Genomic DNA, 17,134 nt, shown 5'->3' with positions numbered 1-17,134 from the left:
CATATTAAGAGGGAACACTAACATCTCACTCTACCTGCAGAAACTCCATGCCTGCATGCAAACTACTAAGTAGTAGGCAGTCTTATTAATATTTATATGCATACACAGCTTTAATTAAATTAATAATGAGCTGATGATTTTTGAAAGAGTGCCTTTAAAAACGCTGCAGAAAGAATAAACTTTTAAACAAAAGCATCAGTCCTCTTGAAGACTTTATGGATAGTTACCTCAGGCATAGCACCATTTTCATTCAGCAAAGACTTACAAGGAGATTTATGAGAAGCATTTGAATACCTTCTTATTTCATAAAGGATAATTCTATATTAAAAAAAAAAAAATCGCTACAGTAAATAAAAGAGAATATAGTCTTCTATCACTAAAATTTAGTGTGATTAGATCTTAACATGTCTCAGACTACATCTATACAGTAAGCAGATGATAAATGCAGAGAGCTTCTGACAGAGTAGCCACTGTATTTTCTCAATGGTGGCAGTTGAGATTTAAAGGATATATACTTGCCCTGAGATTCAAAAGGTCTTGCCAAAGTTTTACATTCTACTTCAATAGCTACTAAAAATTAAGAGACATCTGAGATGTGTTCAGACATTTTAAATCATTCTGCTATTGGAAAAAAAAAAACAAAATTAGAAAATACATGATACTACAAATCTCTGGAGATACTCTTTATGAGGCAGAGGAAGAAGGCTGTGAATGCTAGCAATATTAACAAGTCTCTTTTGAGCAATGGTGAAATCTGGGCTATCTTCAGACAGGTATGATTCCTCAATAGACTTAACCATGGGCTGCATAACTTAAAGCTATAAATATCTTACTTGGAGGAAAGATTCTCCACTACAAGAAAGATACTGAAAACAGATTACAATGATGAATTCACAGAATTTTTGTCCTCTACCAGTTCCCTTCCTCTTCCATTGCTCTTGCTTTACAGGAGCACAGAATAACACTGAAATGAAAAACAATGTCTTTCATAAACCTTCCTCCAAGTTGTATTTACAAGTGAAAAAAAGCACCACATCCTTCTCAGACAGGACGTCACATAGCCTACCTGGCAGACAAGCAGCACAAAAACAAATATACAAGAATATAAACACAGATAATGCTTTACTAAACACTCAGGATCTGTCAAATGAAATAAGATTATGGCTTTCCTTTGCTTTGAGGTGATTTGTTATTCGCTATGCAGATCACTATAGTATTTTGTGCTCAATTTACTTGGTAGTGAAGATTTGTTCCCTGCTTGCCTCCTGTAATTCTCTCTCCCAAACCAATGTTATCAAGTGGATGTCAGTTAGGAATACAGGTCTATTAACACAACATTACCCAACTAATAGAAATGCAGAGGTAGGAATAATTTTTCTTTTTAATCTCCCTGAAAACATTATGTCGTATAGCCTGAACCTCATGCTGTGTGATTTACCAGCATGATTCTCAACCTGCAGCTGTGGCATCGCAGTATGCCAGTGCATATCACATCAACTTGTGACAAAACAGAAAACAAACCAAACCAAGCCAACCTGGCTCCCAGCCAGAAAAAAGAGAACACAACCTAGGCAGGAAGATGTGATGTTTGTTATTTATAACTTAAGCAAGGTACTTTAGGACTGAAAAGAATAAAGAAGCAGTTTGACAGGCGAAGCATTTAATGAAAATGGGGCAAATAAGAGCTGTTTCTTTTTTCCTGTCAGTTCTCCTTTTTAGCTGAAAAGTGAGGACTTTAAGCCCCAAATAAGAAAAAAATATTTCTGAAAGTGAAGTTCCCTTGTTACTTCCAGATGAAGTATTTATAGTATGGGAAATAGCATGCAACAGACAGCTTCCCATTAACAATCAGATATTATTCTGAAAGCAAAGTAAAACTATACCAATGTACTCAGCAATGCTCACTGTAAGAGTCTGAAGACACCTAACTGCATATAAGAGAAAAAAATTATTTTCCTATTAATTCATTTTACACAGAGTCCAAAGACCATGGAATTACGTATCATGCTTCTGTCTAACTAAATTCCAATTCCATGACAAGAAGCAATACTAACACTGACTGAGAATCAGACAGCAGTAGGATAACTGCATTATCAACTGCTCTGCGAAGCCTGTCACTTGTGATGTAGGAGACTGAAGTTCCAGGTTTGATTTCCAGAGTCAACAATACATCTGCTAGCCATGAAACTGTAGAAAAACTTCCTGTGAATTAAACCCACTACATGGGATTCATCATGACAAAAAAAGTGGATTTCCACAACATCCTTTTTATGTAGTCCTATTTCAATATCAGAATTCTGTGCTGATTTCTCAGATTTTTTCAGTATATTTAGGTAACAAAGTTTCAGCAATTTTGAAGGACTAAAACTAACAACTTTCCAAGGATGTGCTTGCTACAAATTATTGTAAATGACCACTGAAAAGACACCTCTCAAAGCAAAACAAATGTGTTTTAGATATTGTCTTAATATTGTTAAAAATGACATCACAAGCAATTAAAAAAACCATGACAAAACTTCAGAAGGTTTCAGCTAAAATGATTAAAGACCAAACTCATCTTTGAAAACAAAAGAATAGCTACCAATTTGTGATGCCTCAAAGTTACTATAAAGTAGGCTTAATTATTCTTAAAAGATGAGAAAAGTCACTGTTTCATTGATTCAGATATCAGCTTTCTTCATACAGACAATTTTCCAAATACTAGAAAATTGCTTTGCAATATTAAAACAAAAATCTTCATCTTGAAATAATGACAATTTCTAAAAATACCAAACACATCCAATACTTTATTATATGTGAAGACACATATTCACAGTCCTGTGAAAATAACACATTTGGGATCAAGTGATGCATTCGTTGTTGTCTCCTGTAAAGGATAAAGGAGCTAAGAGACATGGCAAAAATTTGGTAATCAGAGGAAGGATAAGCTGGATCAGCATTTACAAAAACAACACATAAACATACAGCAAGTAAGATACTTGCAGCATCAAGCTCTCCATGCAACATCCTTTCTTGACCTTGCTGTAAAAACTGAAATTGAAAAAAAAAAAAACTGACCTGCATGTCTTGAGCATTTATGGCTCCCACAGGCTGCCAGCTGCCATGCTACTAAGACAAAGCCTCCTGCTTGCAGAGCAGCAACCGGTCCTGGAGCAAGGCAAGGTGCTGTACTGGCAACAGAGGTAACAGCAGGACAGCAGCCATGTGCTGCCAGCTGGCACAACTTATCAGCACCAACTACATAGTGTTAGACTTCTGCTCACCAACAAGATGAAAGTTCAAATGGTTTGAGAGTGCAGCACCTTCTCAAACAAAAAGGGAAACTCCAAGGATCAGAGGCAAATGGAGCCTGAGCCTATTACTGAAAGTGGGAGATGAGTGGAAACCGTGCACTTGGCAGTGATCAGACACCAAATAGCTGGAATTGTATGGCCATGCTTTGCTTGTGCCAGTTAAACAAAGACAAAGAGGCTGTCAGAGCCACCTGAACGCTTTGCAAGCAACAAATGAGTGTTGCCACAAAAAAAAAGAAAGTGGAAACAATTTTGGAAGGCCTGTTCCTATATAAGGCAGCAGCAGAAGGTGGGTTTTGCTTCTTCCCCTCCTGCCTTTCCTTTGGGCTCTGAATAGACACTTGATCTTCACCACGTGTTGCAAGAAAGCCACTGCCTCACTGACATGAAAAGGAATGGTCATTTGGCTTGTAAATCTTCCCCTCAGCTCCTGCTTGACTTCCAGGACAGCAAATGCCAGGGCCAAGAGCAGCAAGCATCAGCATGGATCCTCTTGCTTCCCGTCTAAAAGCGTGTCAGACCCTTAGCACAAATATGCATCCTTCTTTGTTCAGAAAGAACTCTAGGTTATCACAGAAGATGACTCCAGGGCAAATACTGCTTCTACTAAAGCAAGACATACTCAAAGATTATTTTGTAAACAACCAAGAACTGTGCCTGATGTAATCGTGGCTCCCACCATTCAGTCAAGGAAACAGCATGCAGGAATGGGAAAGGCGGCAGGAAAAAGGAAAACAGCATTCATCCAGAAGCTCAATAATACTTCTCACTTCCCACAACTTTTCTTGTACTGCATCAGAACAGAATGAAATCCAGAGTTTTCCCTGCTTCTGTTTAAGTGCGAGAACAGACACCAGGAGCAACAGGCTCTATGCCTGGACACAAGTGGCTCTGTGCCGTGTTTTCCCCGTGCCCTTCACTGAATACCAAAAGAGAACAGCAATCACTGAAAATGCTTGCAGCAAGGACATTCCTGCCTGGTTACTGCTGCTGAAGCATGACATCCTCCTGGCGCAGGACAGGTCTACTGCAAAAAGCTCTTCCCTCCAAAGAACCTCCCCTTGGACTAACCACAGCAACACTGCTGCATGCTCCTGCTGGTGGCCTCCCTCCTCACACAAATCCAGCCAACAAAGAGCCACTTTTCTGTTTTGCACTTGCCATCACAAATTTCATAGGCCTCTTCTCTTTGAAGAGCATCCTCTACCACAGCACTCAGGAGCCCAAACAGATCATGCCATCACAGCTTTAATAAAAGATCTTCAGAAGCACTGTGCTGATGGAGCCACAGAGTGCTGGTGTGAGCATGCTCAGAGAGATCTTGATCTGAAGGAGAGGAGGCTATAGGAGAGGTTGCAAGCACCCTAGCTACTGTACACAGGGATGTCAGGCAGCTTCAAAAATAGTAGAGAGAAGCAATGTAGGAAAGTTCTTGCTGCACACACGCTCCCCAGCCCAGAAACCATGCTTCATAAACACTTTGCTTCCTATACTAAGTTACCATACAAAGCCAGTACAAAGTTTGACTGCTTATCCTTCCACTATCTGACCTTGTTCACAATAGAACTTTCATTCTGGGATCCTCTCTTTAACTTCAGGAATGCCAAACCTGTTCCACCACAGACTCCAACCTCTTCTCCAAGATTTTCCCTCAACCTCTGAAAATAACAGGAGAGCACTCTGAATGCTGGGTCCGAGCACCCAGCACTCACAACTAATGTTATCTGCCTGCACAACTCGACAAAGCTGCTAGACCTCCCGTGATCAAGCTGTGCCACCAGGCATTCATCATGGTGGCCTTCAGGAGCAGAGACAGTTACCAACCTATGCACCGAGGCAACACTTTACAGCTTTCTTCAGTGGTGTATCAGGGGAGCCCTGATACAAGGGAAACATATCCTTTGTAGAGCTGAGAGGACAGGTTCATTCTTGTTTAATTGCTGGCTCCTCCTTACCACTGGAGTGGGGTTGAGGACAATGATAGTCACCTTGAAAACAAAGAAACACTCTTTGCAGCATGAATGCTCGGCAAGTTCTGAGCTCAACACATACACAGTTTATCAGCAACCCTCTTGCTTTTAAAGAGCAGCACATTTCTCAGCTGATAAAATTCCAGGCCCAGCTTGGGGAGGGTCCAAGGTAAACACATTTACATCCCACCATCCCCAGAACGCTCGGAATATCATTTTTTCAAAGCTTTTAATAATTTTACTGTGAAACCACATCCTTTTATGGAAGAAGGCTTGTTTTCATTGGTCCCTTGGTGAAAGACAAGTGCCTTTGTGCATTACCAGATACAGAGTTGTCAGCTTCCTAAGGCTAATAGCAACTGATCTCAAAGCACCTATTGGTGTCATAGCCATGTTCCTGTACTGCAAGTCAAAACCAAGAGCCTGGTACCTGAGACACATTGCCTTCTCTTCAGAAAAACTACAAAAATTTCATGCTTACAAAACAGCTGGATTTTACAGACTCGGACTTGATTCATGTTTAGCATGAATAAAATGGCAATAATTGATTTAAATAAGACTAAAACATTAGTCCTAACCTCCAATTCCACAAACTAAGCAAATGCATGAGAGAATAATTATTCTGCAACCTGTGCGTGCTGGCTGTAAGTGAATCTTTTTCCTCTCTTAAGTAACAACACTCTCTAAATTCCAGCAGCACTCATGTAAATATCACACCAAATAAGTTTACCTCTACTGTCATTAGTTCACAATTTTAATGAATAAAGCAATGCCTTTAGGTTTGTAAGAAAAATAAATGAGGTGACTGGTTGGAAAAAAATTCTTACTAGTGTTATTTAGTTAACAAATAAATTCCTATTCAGTAAGTAAATTTAGAAATTTATTGTGAAATTTAATGCAAAAGTTTAGGCTACTACTTTTTACAAGAGAAGGCACAACCTTTTTAAGGCCAGAAGCGACTGCTATGTAAAACTACAGGCCAAGGAAGCCTATGCAGCCACTGCTGTGAAGATTGAAAGACTATTTTTAGCTAAGACAGCATGACAGGAACGCACCCAATCATGACTCGAACTTCAAAGTGATGAAGAATTTGTCCCTGCCCCTATCTGATGTTATACTGAGAAGAAAGATGTTCTACAAGCTCCTATTAATTCGTACCTTCTGCAATATCTAGCCCTTAGTATACAACTATGGTCATGCATTTCATTCATTAGTGAAACATGAAATTAAAAATACAAGCTAAAAAATACAGCATGTACACTAAATTCACTTTGTGTTATTTACACCACAGAGAAATCTTAGAATTCTGTTCACAGCATGTTGATTCACTCAGGCAATGAGAAACTGAGTGGGCTTTATCCTCAGTTGTGTAAACATTCCCAAATGCAATAGCTACTTCAGAGCTCAGAAAAGAGAGAGGTGATGCCTATTTTAAAAAAAGAAGGAAGAAACATTTCCATTCTGAGTCAGAAATGTGGAAGCTTCAAATTCAGGAGGAGTTCTCTCTTTTCAAAAGAGAAGTCATAGAAGCAAATGGCTTCCAAGTATAATTTGCATAACTTTTGTTTCTAGTGTGAAATGTCAGCTGTAGAGAAAGAAAATTAAAAAAACAAAATCAGACTTCATCCAAAGTCCTTCAACTACATTTGCCTTCTCTTTTTTCCATCAAATGTGAAAAAAAAAAACAAACGTGCAATCTTTAAGACTAAAGATACTGTTGTAATACATAAAACAATGTGAACTATAGTCTACAAAAAAAAAAAAAAAAAGCAGAAAGTCCTAAACCTCTCCCCCAGTGTGATTCATGCACACAAAAGAAACATAATTTGAAAAATCTGCATTTATCTTCAGGGAGTACACAAATCTACACCCCTCCTTTCCTACACCAATAGTGAAAGCAAATTCCTATTCAGTTTGAAATAAGAAACAGGCAATGAAGAACTGAAAATTTACATGTGCTAAACTTAAGTTGGATTCCTACCAATTTATTCTGCTAATTTGAGAAAACATATATAGCCTCCATAATCAGAAGCATGCACATTTGTGGTAGAAGGAGCCTGAGAGCTGGTGTGTCCAGCCCAAGATTCTCTCTGACCACTGACTGCTCTTCAGGCTGGTTGTGCAAAAGGCTGACAGCAACCACCCATACTGAGCAGTGCAGAGGATAGCCTGACATGCTTCCAGCCCTGTTTTTGCCAGTGATAGAGCTATGGGCCGGGGGGGGGGGGGGGGGGAGAAAAGGGAGACAAAAGTGAGGGAGGGTCAACAAAACACAGAGCTAGACCAATGTAGCAGTTTGTCAGGATAAATCTGGAGTAATGCTGACGTCTGAGTCCCAAACACAGCAAAACAAAATTGACTGTCACAGGGTTCATTTCAGCTATCCAAACCAGTGTCTGTGCTCTTTCCTTCTGAAAAAGCTGTCTTCATGTATTATCCACTAATATCCTGTGATCCAGTTTCATCCACTGTAATTGTGATCTAGTTTCACAGGGTTTCCTTACTTACAGAGGTGTTGTGAAGATAATCACAAGATAGCCTGCTAGTTCTGCACAGAAACTCAGAGGACATTTTGCAAGCAAAACAAGAAATCCTCTTCAATGCATGATTGGGAAAGAGTACACTGCATACAAAATAAGAGGCTGCACGTGGCATGCAAGGATTAAAGCTCCATGTAAACAGTTGCCTTTATTTGCTACCACTACTGTCCAGTGACTTACACAGATGTCTTGGTCCCAGTCATGCAAAGAATAGCAATCTTTCTTCGTATATATACACACAAACAAATATGCCTACACAAAACATGCTATGATAGTTTCTTTCACTGAAAGGAAATACTCTTCACAAAGTTTAAAATTACTTTAGTTAAGTAATGACTTAAAGTACTTTAAATTACTACAAAGCTTTAGTTAGTTAACTAAAGAATTCTGTGATTAACTTCTTTAAGTATTTCTCTTACTCTGAACACCCATAACTTTTATAAAGCACCAGAAACCTCAGACATGCAAGAACTGCCAACTTGGCCCTTAGCAGACTTCAAAAATAAGTTTCTTAAAAAGTAAACTAGCTTAAAATAAAAAACAAAACAAAACATTTTTTTTCCTCAATGAAAACAGGAGTGACATGAGAACCAACAGAACCTTCCCTATTTGTTTTTATTGCATTGATCGAAACACTAGAAATACTTTCAACTCCTCAGGCAAGTTTTTCCTACATCTGCTTTAGGCTATTTTGGCTGTAGCGCCTATAAACTCTAATTATTTTGAGCATTCAATACCATAAACACCCCTGTTGATTTGTGATCATGTATGTTTCAACATACAACTGCATTTCACTTGACTGAGAGGACACTCTGCGAGGATGACTTGTACACTGATGTAGTTCATGGACAATTATTATATGGATAAAGCAGGGATGCTAACAGCTTTTGTCTGTGCTTTAGTTCAATTTTGTGTCTAGGTACCTATGCACAAACTTATCTGTGCAGGAAAGAGGAAGAACATGTACATATGAAGCACTTGAAAGTCAAATGAGCAATCCTTTAGCTTCATGAGAAAGGAACTTTGCAGTCCCTTTGCAAAACACAAAATAACTTAGCAAGCAAAAAAAAAAAAAAAAGCAATCACTTCAATAAAAAAATATCTGGAGACAATACAAAAGATTAATAGAAGCACTCTCCTTATGAGTAAGCCCTCTCTCCAAATTAGCTTAAGCTACTGTATACAGCACTACGCATTTCTACATTTTGTGCATGTTTTTAGGGTTCTGTTGATAGCTGCATCTACACAGGTATTTTGTTTAGTGACATGCACACAACGCACGTTGCTTAGCTCATCAGAAAGAGAAGAATTAGTAGTGAAGAGTAAGACAGAGTTCATAAAAAGACAATCATGCAAGTTATAATCACCTACCTGTACTAGTGCGATATGTGCCTGTGTGTGCTGGTTGCAGAGGGTCCCCCTGACTCTGGCTGAGACTCCTCATAGGGGGCTTCTGATAAACTCTGTCTTCGTAAATAGGATCTATATGATGTTCTGGAGACTGCAGTGCCCTTAACTCGGAGCCAAGGTGGCTGTGCTGGCTGCTGTAAGATGCCCGAGACCCAGCTGCAAATAGATTTAAGAGACATTTAAGACAGAGGAAAAACAAGCAATAAGTACAGACTGACTTCATTAAATTTACTTGAAAGTTGCAGTTCAAAAACAACCAAAAAGCCTACAATATATAAACAGCATGGAACGACAGCAGTAGCAGCTCACTTTTGCTCGCTTTAGTTCCATCATCCAACTGACCACATCTACTGCAAAGTCTATTTTCTTAGAAAGAAGTAACACTTCAGAGACTTATTCTGAAAGGCCATTAAAAATCTTCTACGGCACGGGGAAGGGGAGAAACCGTGAGATCCAGGAAGGCCCTAAGCCCAGATATGACCACAGAACAATCAGGAAGGGGGAGAAGAACAAGAATCAGAGTCAGAATTGGCTTCATGTATTGTGCCCTTATCTTAATCTAATCATGAAATAAGTTAAAGTTGATGAACAGATGTAGTTGTATGAAGGCTGATCTTTTTGCTGCTTAACTGGATGTACACCAGAACAGTTGAGTCTTACCAATATTTTGCCATCTACCATTTTAAAAAAGATAATCTACTGCTATGACTTTATACAACTTAAACCCATACAGGCTGTGTAGCCATGCCTGCTGGAATTCTCTACCACATTCATTTCATTTACAGTTTTGTTGCAGACACACTAAATAGTAAGAAAACACAAAGCAAATATATAAAATGATGTGCAGTACCAGTACAGGATAGAAATGAAAAAAGATACACAAAATTACTTAAATCTTATTAAAATTGCCTGGAGGAAAAATAATTTCTTCCATTTCCTTCTTTTTAATCAGTTTGTGCCACATTGAGGTTTTCTTTGAAAGTTTCCAACATACATGCATGTGTTAAGTGGAATATCCCATTCGCATATTTTTCCCTTCGAACGTTCTTCAGACTGAATTGCCGTTAGCACACTACTGCAGGTTTCCTCTTGCTCCCTTTACTGGAAAGGATCTCAAAGACACATTTTACCTAGAACTACTGGATTATCCAGGGGAGTTGATATTACTCTTAAAGGAGTACGTTCTTCATGATCCACATTTTCAAACACTCCTTTAGCCCTGCATCCAAGAACAATAAGAAAGGCCTAGATTGGAAGAGACCTCAAAGTCCACTCAGCCCCAACTCTGTGCCACAGGCAGGGCTGCCACTCACCAGCTCAGGCTGCCCAGGGGCCCAACCTGACCTTGAGTGTCTCCACGCAGGAGGTACCACAGCTTCTATTGGCAGCTGTGCCAGCCCCTCATCACTCTCTGAATAAAAATAAATAAATAAGTAAATAAAAATTCCTCCCAATATCTAATCTCATCTTCCCTCTTTCAGATTTAAAGAATTCCTCCTTGTCCTATTATTATCTGCCCATGTAAAAAGTCAGTCTCCCTCTTGCTCATAGAGCTCCCTTCAAGTACTGGAAGGCCATAATAGGTCCCTGCATCATGGTGACTGATTCACAGAACACCCCACCAAAGCATACCATCCTTCAGAGTGGTCTAAAATACAGCCAATAGGATATATATTCAAATTTTTGCATCAACTGTTTTTACCACATATCTGGTTCAGTCTGTATTTACTGAAGATTTACAGGAAAAAAATGAGTGCAATGGTTCAGTGGTTCAACAGTGCATCAACAAAACAGACTCGATACAGAATAGAGAATTACACCTCCGTTCTGGAGGTAGAGCAAGCCTTTTCTCCATTTACAAAGTAATAATGCTCTTTGAAGCAATAGATTTTCCTTGTTACTCCACTCCCAGTGAACAGAAATATTTTTTTCCCGTTGAGCTCCATGGCAGTATAATGTAAACATTAACATGCTCTCATTATGCTAGTCTTCTAGTAAAGTAGCCTTAATTCTTCCTCTACCAATTGTACTAAATATGCAAGTGTCAAATACAGTTCATTAAAAAAACCCAAAAAACACAGTGGTATATTTGATTACCACACATACTACTAGGACTGGAATGCTGTTGGACGGACCAGTAAAGATACGTATAACTGGAAAAACTTCTCAACCTGACTGTATTACAGATCAAGCAAACAAGACAAAGAAGAGGGAATAAACAGCAAAAGAATAATTATTACTCATTCATCCTCCCTAAAACATTTCAAGATGACAAAGTTTTCAACAGATAATTAAAATACTTTTATTTCACAAACTGTTCAAAATAGCCACTGTTAAATCCCCAAAATTAAAGCTAGCAGAATATGGACCATTCTAGCATTTCTCCTTCTGTATCACAGATTGTTACTGAAATGGTTACTTTTACCACCTTACTGGAGAATTTCATGGATTCTTCCTTAAACATAGTGCTTATCCTCTTCAAAGAAGATACGACTTACTCTGCACATGTATATTTAATTTTTGTGTTAAACATTTGTTAATTCATGGACAATGACAAAACCTACTCTGTAAGTAAATACATACTTTTTAAGGTAAGTCCATTAAAAATGTTTAATTGTAAGCAGAATCTGATACTTTTCCATAGGATTTGCTGAGCAATTTTAACACAAAATTTCTAAACAATACGACATCAATCCTTAAACACAAAATACTAGCACACTATAAAGTTCTTAAATTTTGTAAATAAATAGATAAAAAGATGAAAAATCAAAATCACTTTCAGTCTTTTTAGTAAGTCGCTGTTTAAAAAGCTGGAATAGATAGTTTTGTCTTCAAGTAAAGTTTCTATTGATCTCTGCTATCTATTGATATTATGATACTTACACATTTATTTATGTATCTACACTTAAAAGCAACAGATTTTACTGCATGTTTCAAGTATCACAATAACTAATGATAATGCTGTAACATGATGGAAAGCACAACAATGACAGCAGAGTATCAAAGTCCTAGACTGCCACAAGTGAGACTGATTCAAACGCAACAAACCCTAGCATACACATAAAGAAAAGAAGCTACTTACATCTAGAAGGCCTCAGGTACACAGGGATCTCTAACAAGATACCCTGCTCTCTACTGCCAACACTTAAATGAGGCCTGGGAAGAAGTGGATCCTGGCTCCATCCCTGCTGGTCACTCAGGTATGCTGCATACAGCTGAGTTCCCTGGGTTGGCCCTGCCTTCCCCCCAGGTGCTCAATCACTGGGTCATTTCCACTACACCAACCAAAAGCTATTGGGAGAAAGGTGTTACATCTGCTGCTGATGCCAAAGATCACACTGATAACTTCAGAAAGTTAACATACAATTATAGCTGAAATTAACTGTAGGTTTATAGACTTGTAGGTTTTTATATTAAAGAAAATGAAGGGCTGCATAACGGCTTTCAGACAACTGCATGCCATCTCATCTATATGCTTAGCCCTTCTCTATCATGTTGTGCTGTTATTATGGAAGACGTTGAAAAGATGGTTAGAATAATTGATCAAAACCAAGGCTGTGAACTCAGGAAAATTAATGCCAGTGAGAGAAGGACAGGGATAGCATGACTCCTGCCTGCACCTCTAGGTTAGCAGCAAATGGCTACATCCGTTACAGCCTGATGCTGTCAGCTGATCTGTATTGTTTGCATCAAACAATCTGCGTTAATGCAGTCTAAAGCTCGCAGAGATCCTGAGAAGCAACAAGGTCAGAATGGAAAAACAGTGATCAATATACTACCAGGAAGTAATAAACAGGGAATTACCAGGACCATTAGTATTCTCACAGACAAGGAGGCTCACTGCTCAGAGAAATTGATTCCCTGAATGTAAAGCTATCATGAAGGCACTACATACTTCAAACTGTAGTTGCCCAAGCCCTATTCTCACCAGCCACTATGCCTTTAATCTGTCACTCTAAGTTTCTTGAAACCACAGCAGTAACGTGCACTGAGTCCATGCATATCTCTCTTACATCTGCAAATAGGTTCATTCCCCATTCCCTGACTAGCCCACACCAACCAGTAACACCATATTGGTCTTGTGAGACTACAGGCCATCAAGTTCATTCAATACAGGTCTACATACAAAAATTCAAGGACAACTAATTACTAAATCTACAGTTCACCAAGCTGTTAATTATAAATGATGCATTTAGTGTGAGAGTAGATACAAAATTCTTATAAGCACATTTCTGAAGAAACAGTTCTTTTTCTCTCTTCTAGATTAAAAAAGAAAAAAAAAATATTGAGAAGAAGAAAACTTATTTAAGGGCTGAAGGAACTACAGTTAATTCCTAAGTTATCAAACAGTGTAATCTTTAGTTTAAAAAAAGGTTGAGGAATTATTTGATTGCAACGCTGGAGGTGCATCACAGAAGAAAGTATGGAGAAGACTAAATGGCTCTAGAATATCTGCAAAAAAAAAAAACAAAAAAACAAAAAACACAGAAAGAAAGCAAACAGGATAGGCTGAAAAAATCCAAACGGGGTACATTTGTTTTAAAACAGAAAATAATTAATTGTAAGAACAAAGTATACGGAGATTCTTCTCTGCTTTCTAAAGTGTCTAAAATAAGACTGGCTGAAAATGGAATGCCCATTCTTTTGCATCTCTGTGGAGCTCACAAAAACAGATAGCGGTCAGGCTCCAGGAGAGGAATAATGTGAGCCCCCAGACAGGTGCATCTGATTATGGCTAAAGAAAATCTAGAACCAGCCAGGTGTTTTTTAGAACTTTCAGTGCATGAAGATATCACATTCCTAGAAGCTTTGCTGTCTTTCTCCATCTAAGGGGGGTAACAGAAACCAGGAGGAGTGCAATCCTATCTACTGGAGAATAAAGGGAATCTCTACTTTTTATTTTTAAGAAAAGCCCTACTAGATGAAGATTTCCATATTATTCAGTGGTATGGAAAAATGGTTGAGTCCTAGGAAAATGTTTTTGGGGCTCTTTATTTTGAACAAAGTCTCGTTTTCCAGTAGAAGAAAAATACTGTAAACAGACAAATGTAACACAAGAGAAATACACAAAAGAGTCCCCAGTTCCTTTTTCAGACCTTCTGTAAGCTGTCATGGAAATAAATACAGTAGACACATTTAAATGACACTGGTAATCCAACAGTTTATATCAACATAGTAAACTGCTACACTGCAGCATTTTTCATTTTAGTAAGCTAGAGTCATTAAAGCTATTCAAATTAATGAATACGCAGACATTTATATATGACTTAGAATGGCTTTTATTTGTGCCCTTTGTGACAGCCTTTAAGAATCACCCTGCCTTGCTCAAGCCCTACAGAGCCCTATGAATTCATGGTACTCTGAGCAGCTCTAAGTACAAGAGCATATAGGGTTGCCCTCCTCTCCAGGATTTCAGAGCTCATTAGAATTACGAAATACCCAAGTGGCAGCCTCAGCATGAAGAAAACTGTCCAGATTTGACTGGATAAACTATTTAGCCCCTCATTTTAAAATCTTCCATCACAAAACAGTCATCAGTGGCCCCATTAAAGCAGCTTCCTTATGCCTGTGATAGAGGAATATCAATAATGAGATGCAAGTTGAGAGTAAAACTCAATGTCCATTATATTACAATAAGAAACAATTACCAGTAATGTGTTTATGCTGGTTAACCTAACTTGATTACAACTGCACTCATTTCAATGTATTTTATCTCTGGCTACATCAGGCTCCAAGTATCAAGCTAGGATTTGGAACACGCTACAATGCAGTGCACTCGGGAGATGTGATTTCTTAACAAAGAGGATTGACCACCCACAACTGCCTGGATAGATTTTTCATTTCAAGCGTAATGACAACATCGCTCATGTAATTTGTGATGAGTTTTTCTTAGATTACAAGTCAAAAAACACAAAGAGCCGCCCACACGGTGGTAACACTGTAACAAGACAGCAATGAGACTGCAGGCACAGAAACTACAAGAGAAGCAAAGCATTTTTTTGCATGCTTGTCTGAAGATAGAAAGAAGTGAAGTGAGGTATAGCTTCACTACAAAAATGCAACATGAGAGAAAGAGGATACAAACAGCAGGATTTCTGATTCCAACTCATACATAAGGAGATATTTTATAGCCACTAAACTGTCATGCTTTACTTGTAAAGAAACTAATGTGAAGCCAGGTGCAAAATTAGAGAGCACTGATGGAAGAGGAGGGGAAAGAAATCAAACATCTGCAACAAGAATTTTGGTAAAATACTGACCTTTTTTGCCAGAAAGGTATGCAGAAACCTCTCCAAAGTGCTTGTCTGATAACATGCATCTTCTCCTTAGACCATCAGAAAAGAACAGTACGATCTACAACAAATGCTACTGATTCTACATCAAGAAACAAACTCAGAAAACAGGTTTATGGCAGCACAACTTGATGAAAAGAAAAATACCAAAGAAAATGTCTCTAACCCAAGTGCTGAAAGTGAATGCAAATCGTCGAGAGGTGACAGATGGTTACATTAACTAGTAAGACGTGACAGGCCATATGGCAGGACCAGCTAATGCATACCTCAAGTGCATCAGTTTGCGCCCCCAGCACACCAACGATCTGCCCTAACAAACCAAAATAGACTCTGAAGTGAATTCCTTTTAATTCGAGGTGAGCTTTTTCTTCAAGTTTTCTCTTCTTTTTAGGTTTCATATGCGCACATTCTGAATATATTGATTTAGGTATTGAGGCTTTTTTTTGTTCCTGTTGTTTGGTTTTTACTCAAATATTGAAATAAAGATTAAGGAAAGGAATTTCAGAACTGAACTAGTTTCCATCTTTATACTCTTTTTCCCATTCTCCTTATGCTGCTCTGTTCATAACTCAGGACTCTTCATATAAATAAAGGAGGTAAATGATTGATTTATCACATAGGATGCCTTTCGACTCGCATCTAACACTGGATGTCCAGAAATAATAACGTGTTACTTTTTCATCTGTGACCCATATGAGTTGTTTTGTGATCACCTCTCCCAAAAGTCCTCAGCTGCAAGAACATCCTTGCTTCACTTGTCAGTATCTTAGGCGGCTTTTCTTCAGGCTTTCTATTTAAAAGATTGAAGTGCAATACATTGACCAGTCTGGCTTCTTCTTGTAAACTATCACTGCACTGACAAACCTATTAGCAGTTTCACATTCAGGAGTGTAGTTCACACCCTGGAAATTCCCAGACACAATGTGTCTGCTAACAAGATTATGGGTCTTAGGAAAGTCTTCTGAAAAGAGATTGTCTCGGGCCGCTCAAGGGACACTGCAAAACCCACCTCTGACCTCAGGTTAGCACTTCTCACATCACTGCTAAAAATAGAGGAAGGAAGCAAAAAAAAAAAAAAAAGAATAAAAAGGAAATTTGTTTTAAGTGCAAGAAGAAAGAAAGTTTAATATGTCTATGTAAGAGTTTTTAGGATAAATCTTATTCTTTTAAAACTAATTTTTATACAAAATGTTGAAATTACATTCCTAAGCGCATTTAAAAGGGAAACAAAGAGAAGTATTTTCTTTCTTCTTTCTTTTTCCATGTTTACTTTTCAGTCGTGCAATATGTTTTTGCTGATAAGTTATGGTTATCAATTCCTTTAATTCTACAGTGGTACAAATCTAGGAAAAAAGAAAATAACCTGAATCAAGCATTTTTGTTTTCTCGCAAGCATTCTTTTTCCTGCAACTGTCCTCATTCTGCTGAAAAGCATTCACCTGCTTAAAACATTTTATCAAAAATAAATTGTTAGTGGAAGAAGTGTAGTGTGACTGGGAGCAAAGAGATAAGAGGCAAAGATAGCCAGGAAGAAACAGCAGATTAAATGTGACAGACAAGTTCAGGGAAATAATTCCCATTTCATTTCTGATCTAGGGAACTGTCACTGAAGAAAGAACAAAAAACTA

The 17,134-nt window shown here is 38.3% G+C and overlaps 1 protein-coding gene across 14 annotated transcripts in view; it reads right to left on the bottom strand.

The window, feature by feature from the left end:
• Nucleotides 1-17,134, bottom strand: part of CTNND2 (catenin delta 2) — a 622,619-nt gene that overhangs the window by 235,565 nt on the left and 369,920 nt on the right. For all 14 annotated transcript variants that reach the window (XR_016465049.1, XM_090137091.1, XM_090137090.1 and 11 more), the window contains one exon: nucleotides 9,175-9,369. Coding sequence is in view for 13 of the 14 variants with exons in the window: in XM_090137091.1 (XP_089993217.1) it covers nucleotides 9,175-9,369 (195 nt within the window). In the remaining variant the exon portion in view is untranslated. The remainder of the gene's footprint in view (nucleotides 1-9,174; nucleotides 9,370-17,134) is intronic.

The sequence above is a fragment of the Phasianus colchicus genome, chromosome 3 (genome assembly GCF_987193195.1).
Source record: "Phasianus colchicus chromosome 3, bPhaCol1.hap1.1, whole genome shotgun sequence".
Lineage (NCBI taxonomy): Eukaryota > Metazoa > Chordata > Aves > Galliformes > Phasianidae > Phasianus > Phasianus colchicus.
Note: the sequence above shows the minus strand (reverse complement) of the source record. Positions and strands in the feature narration are given on the sequence as shown.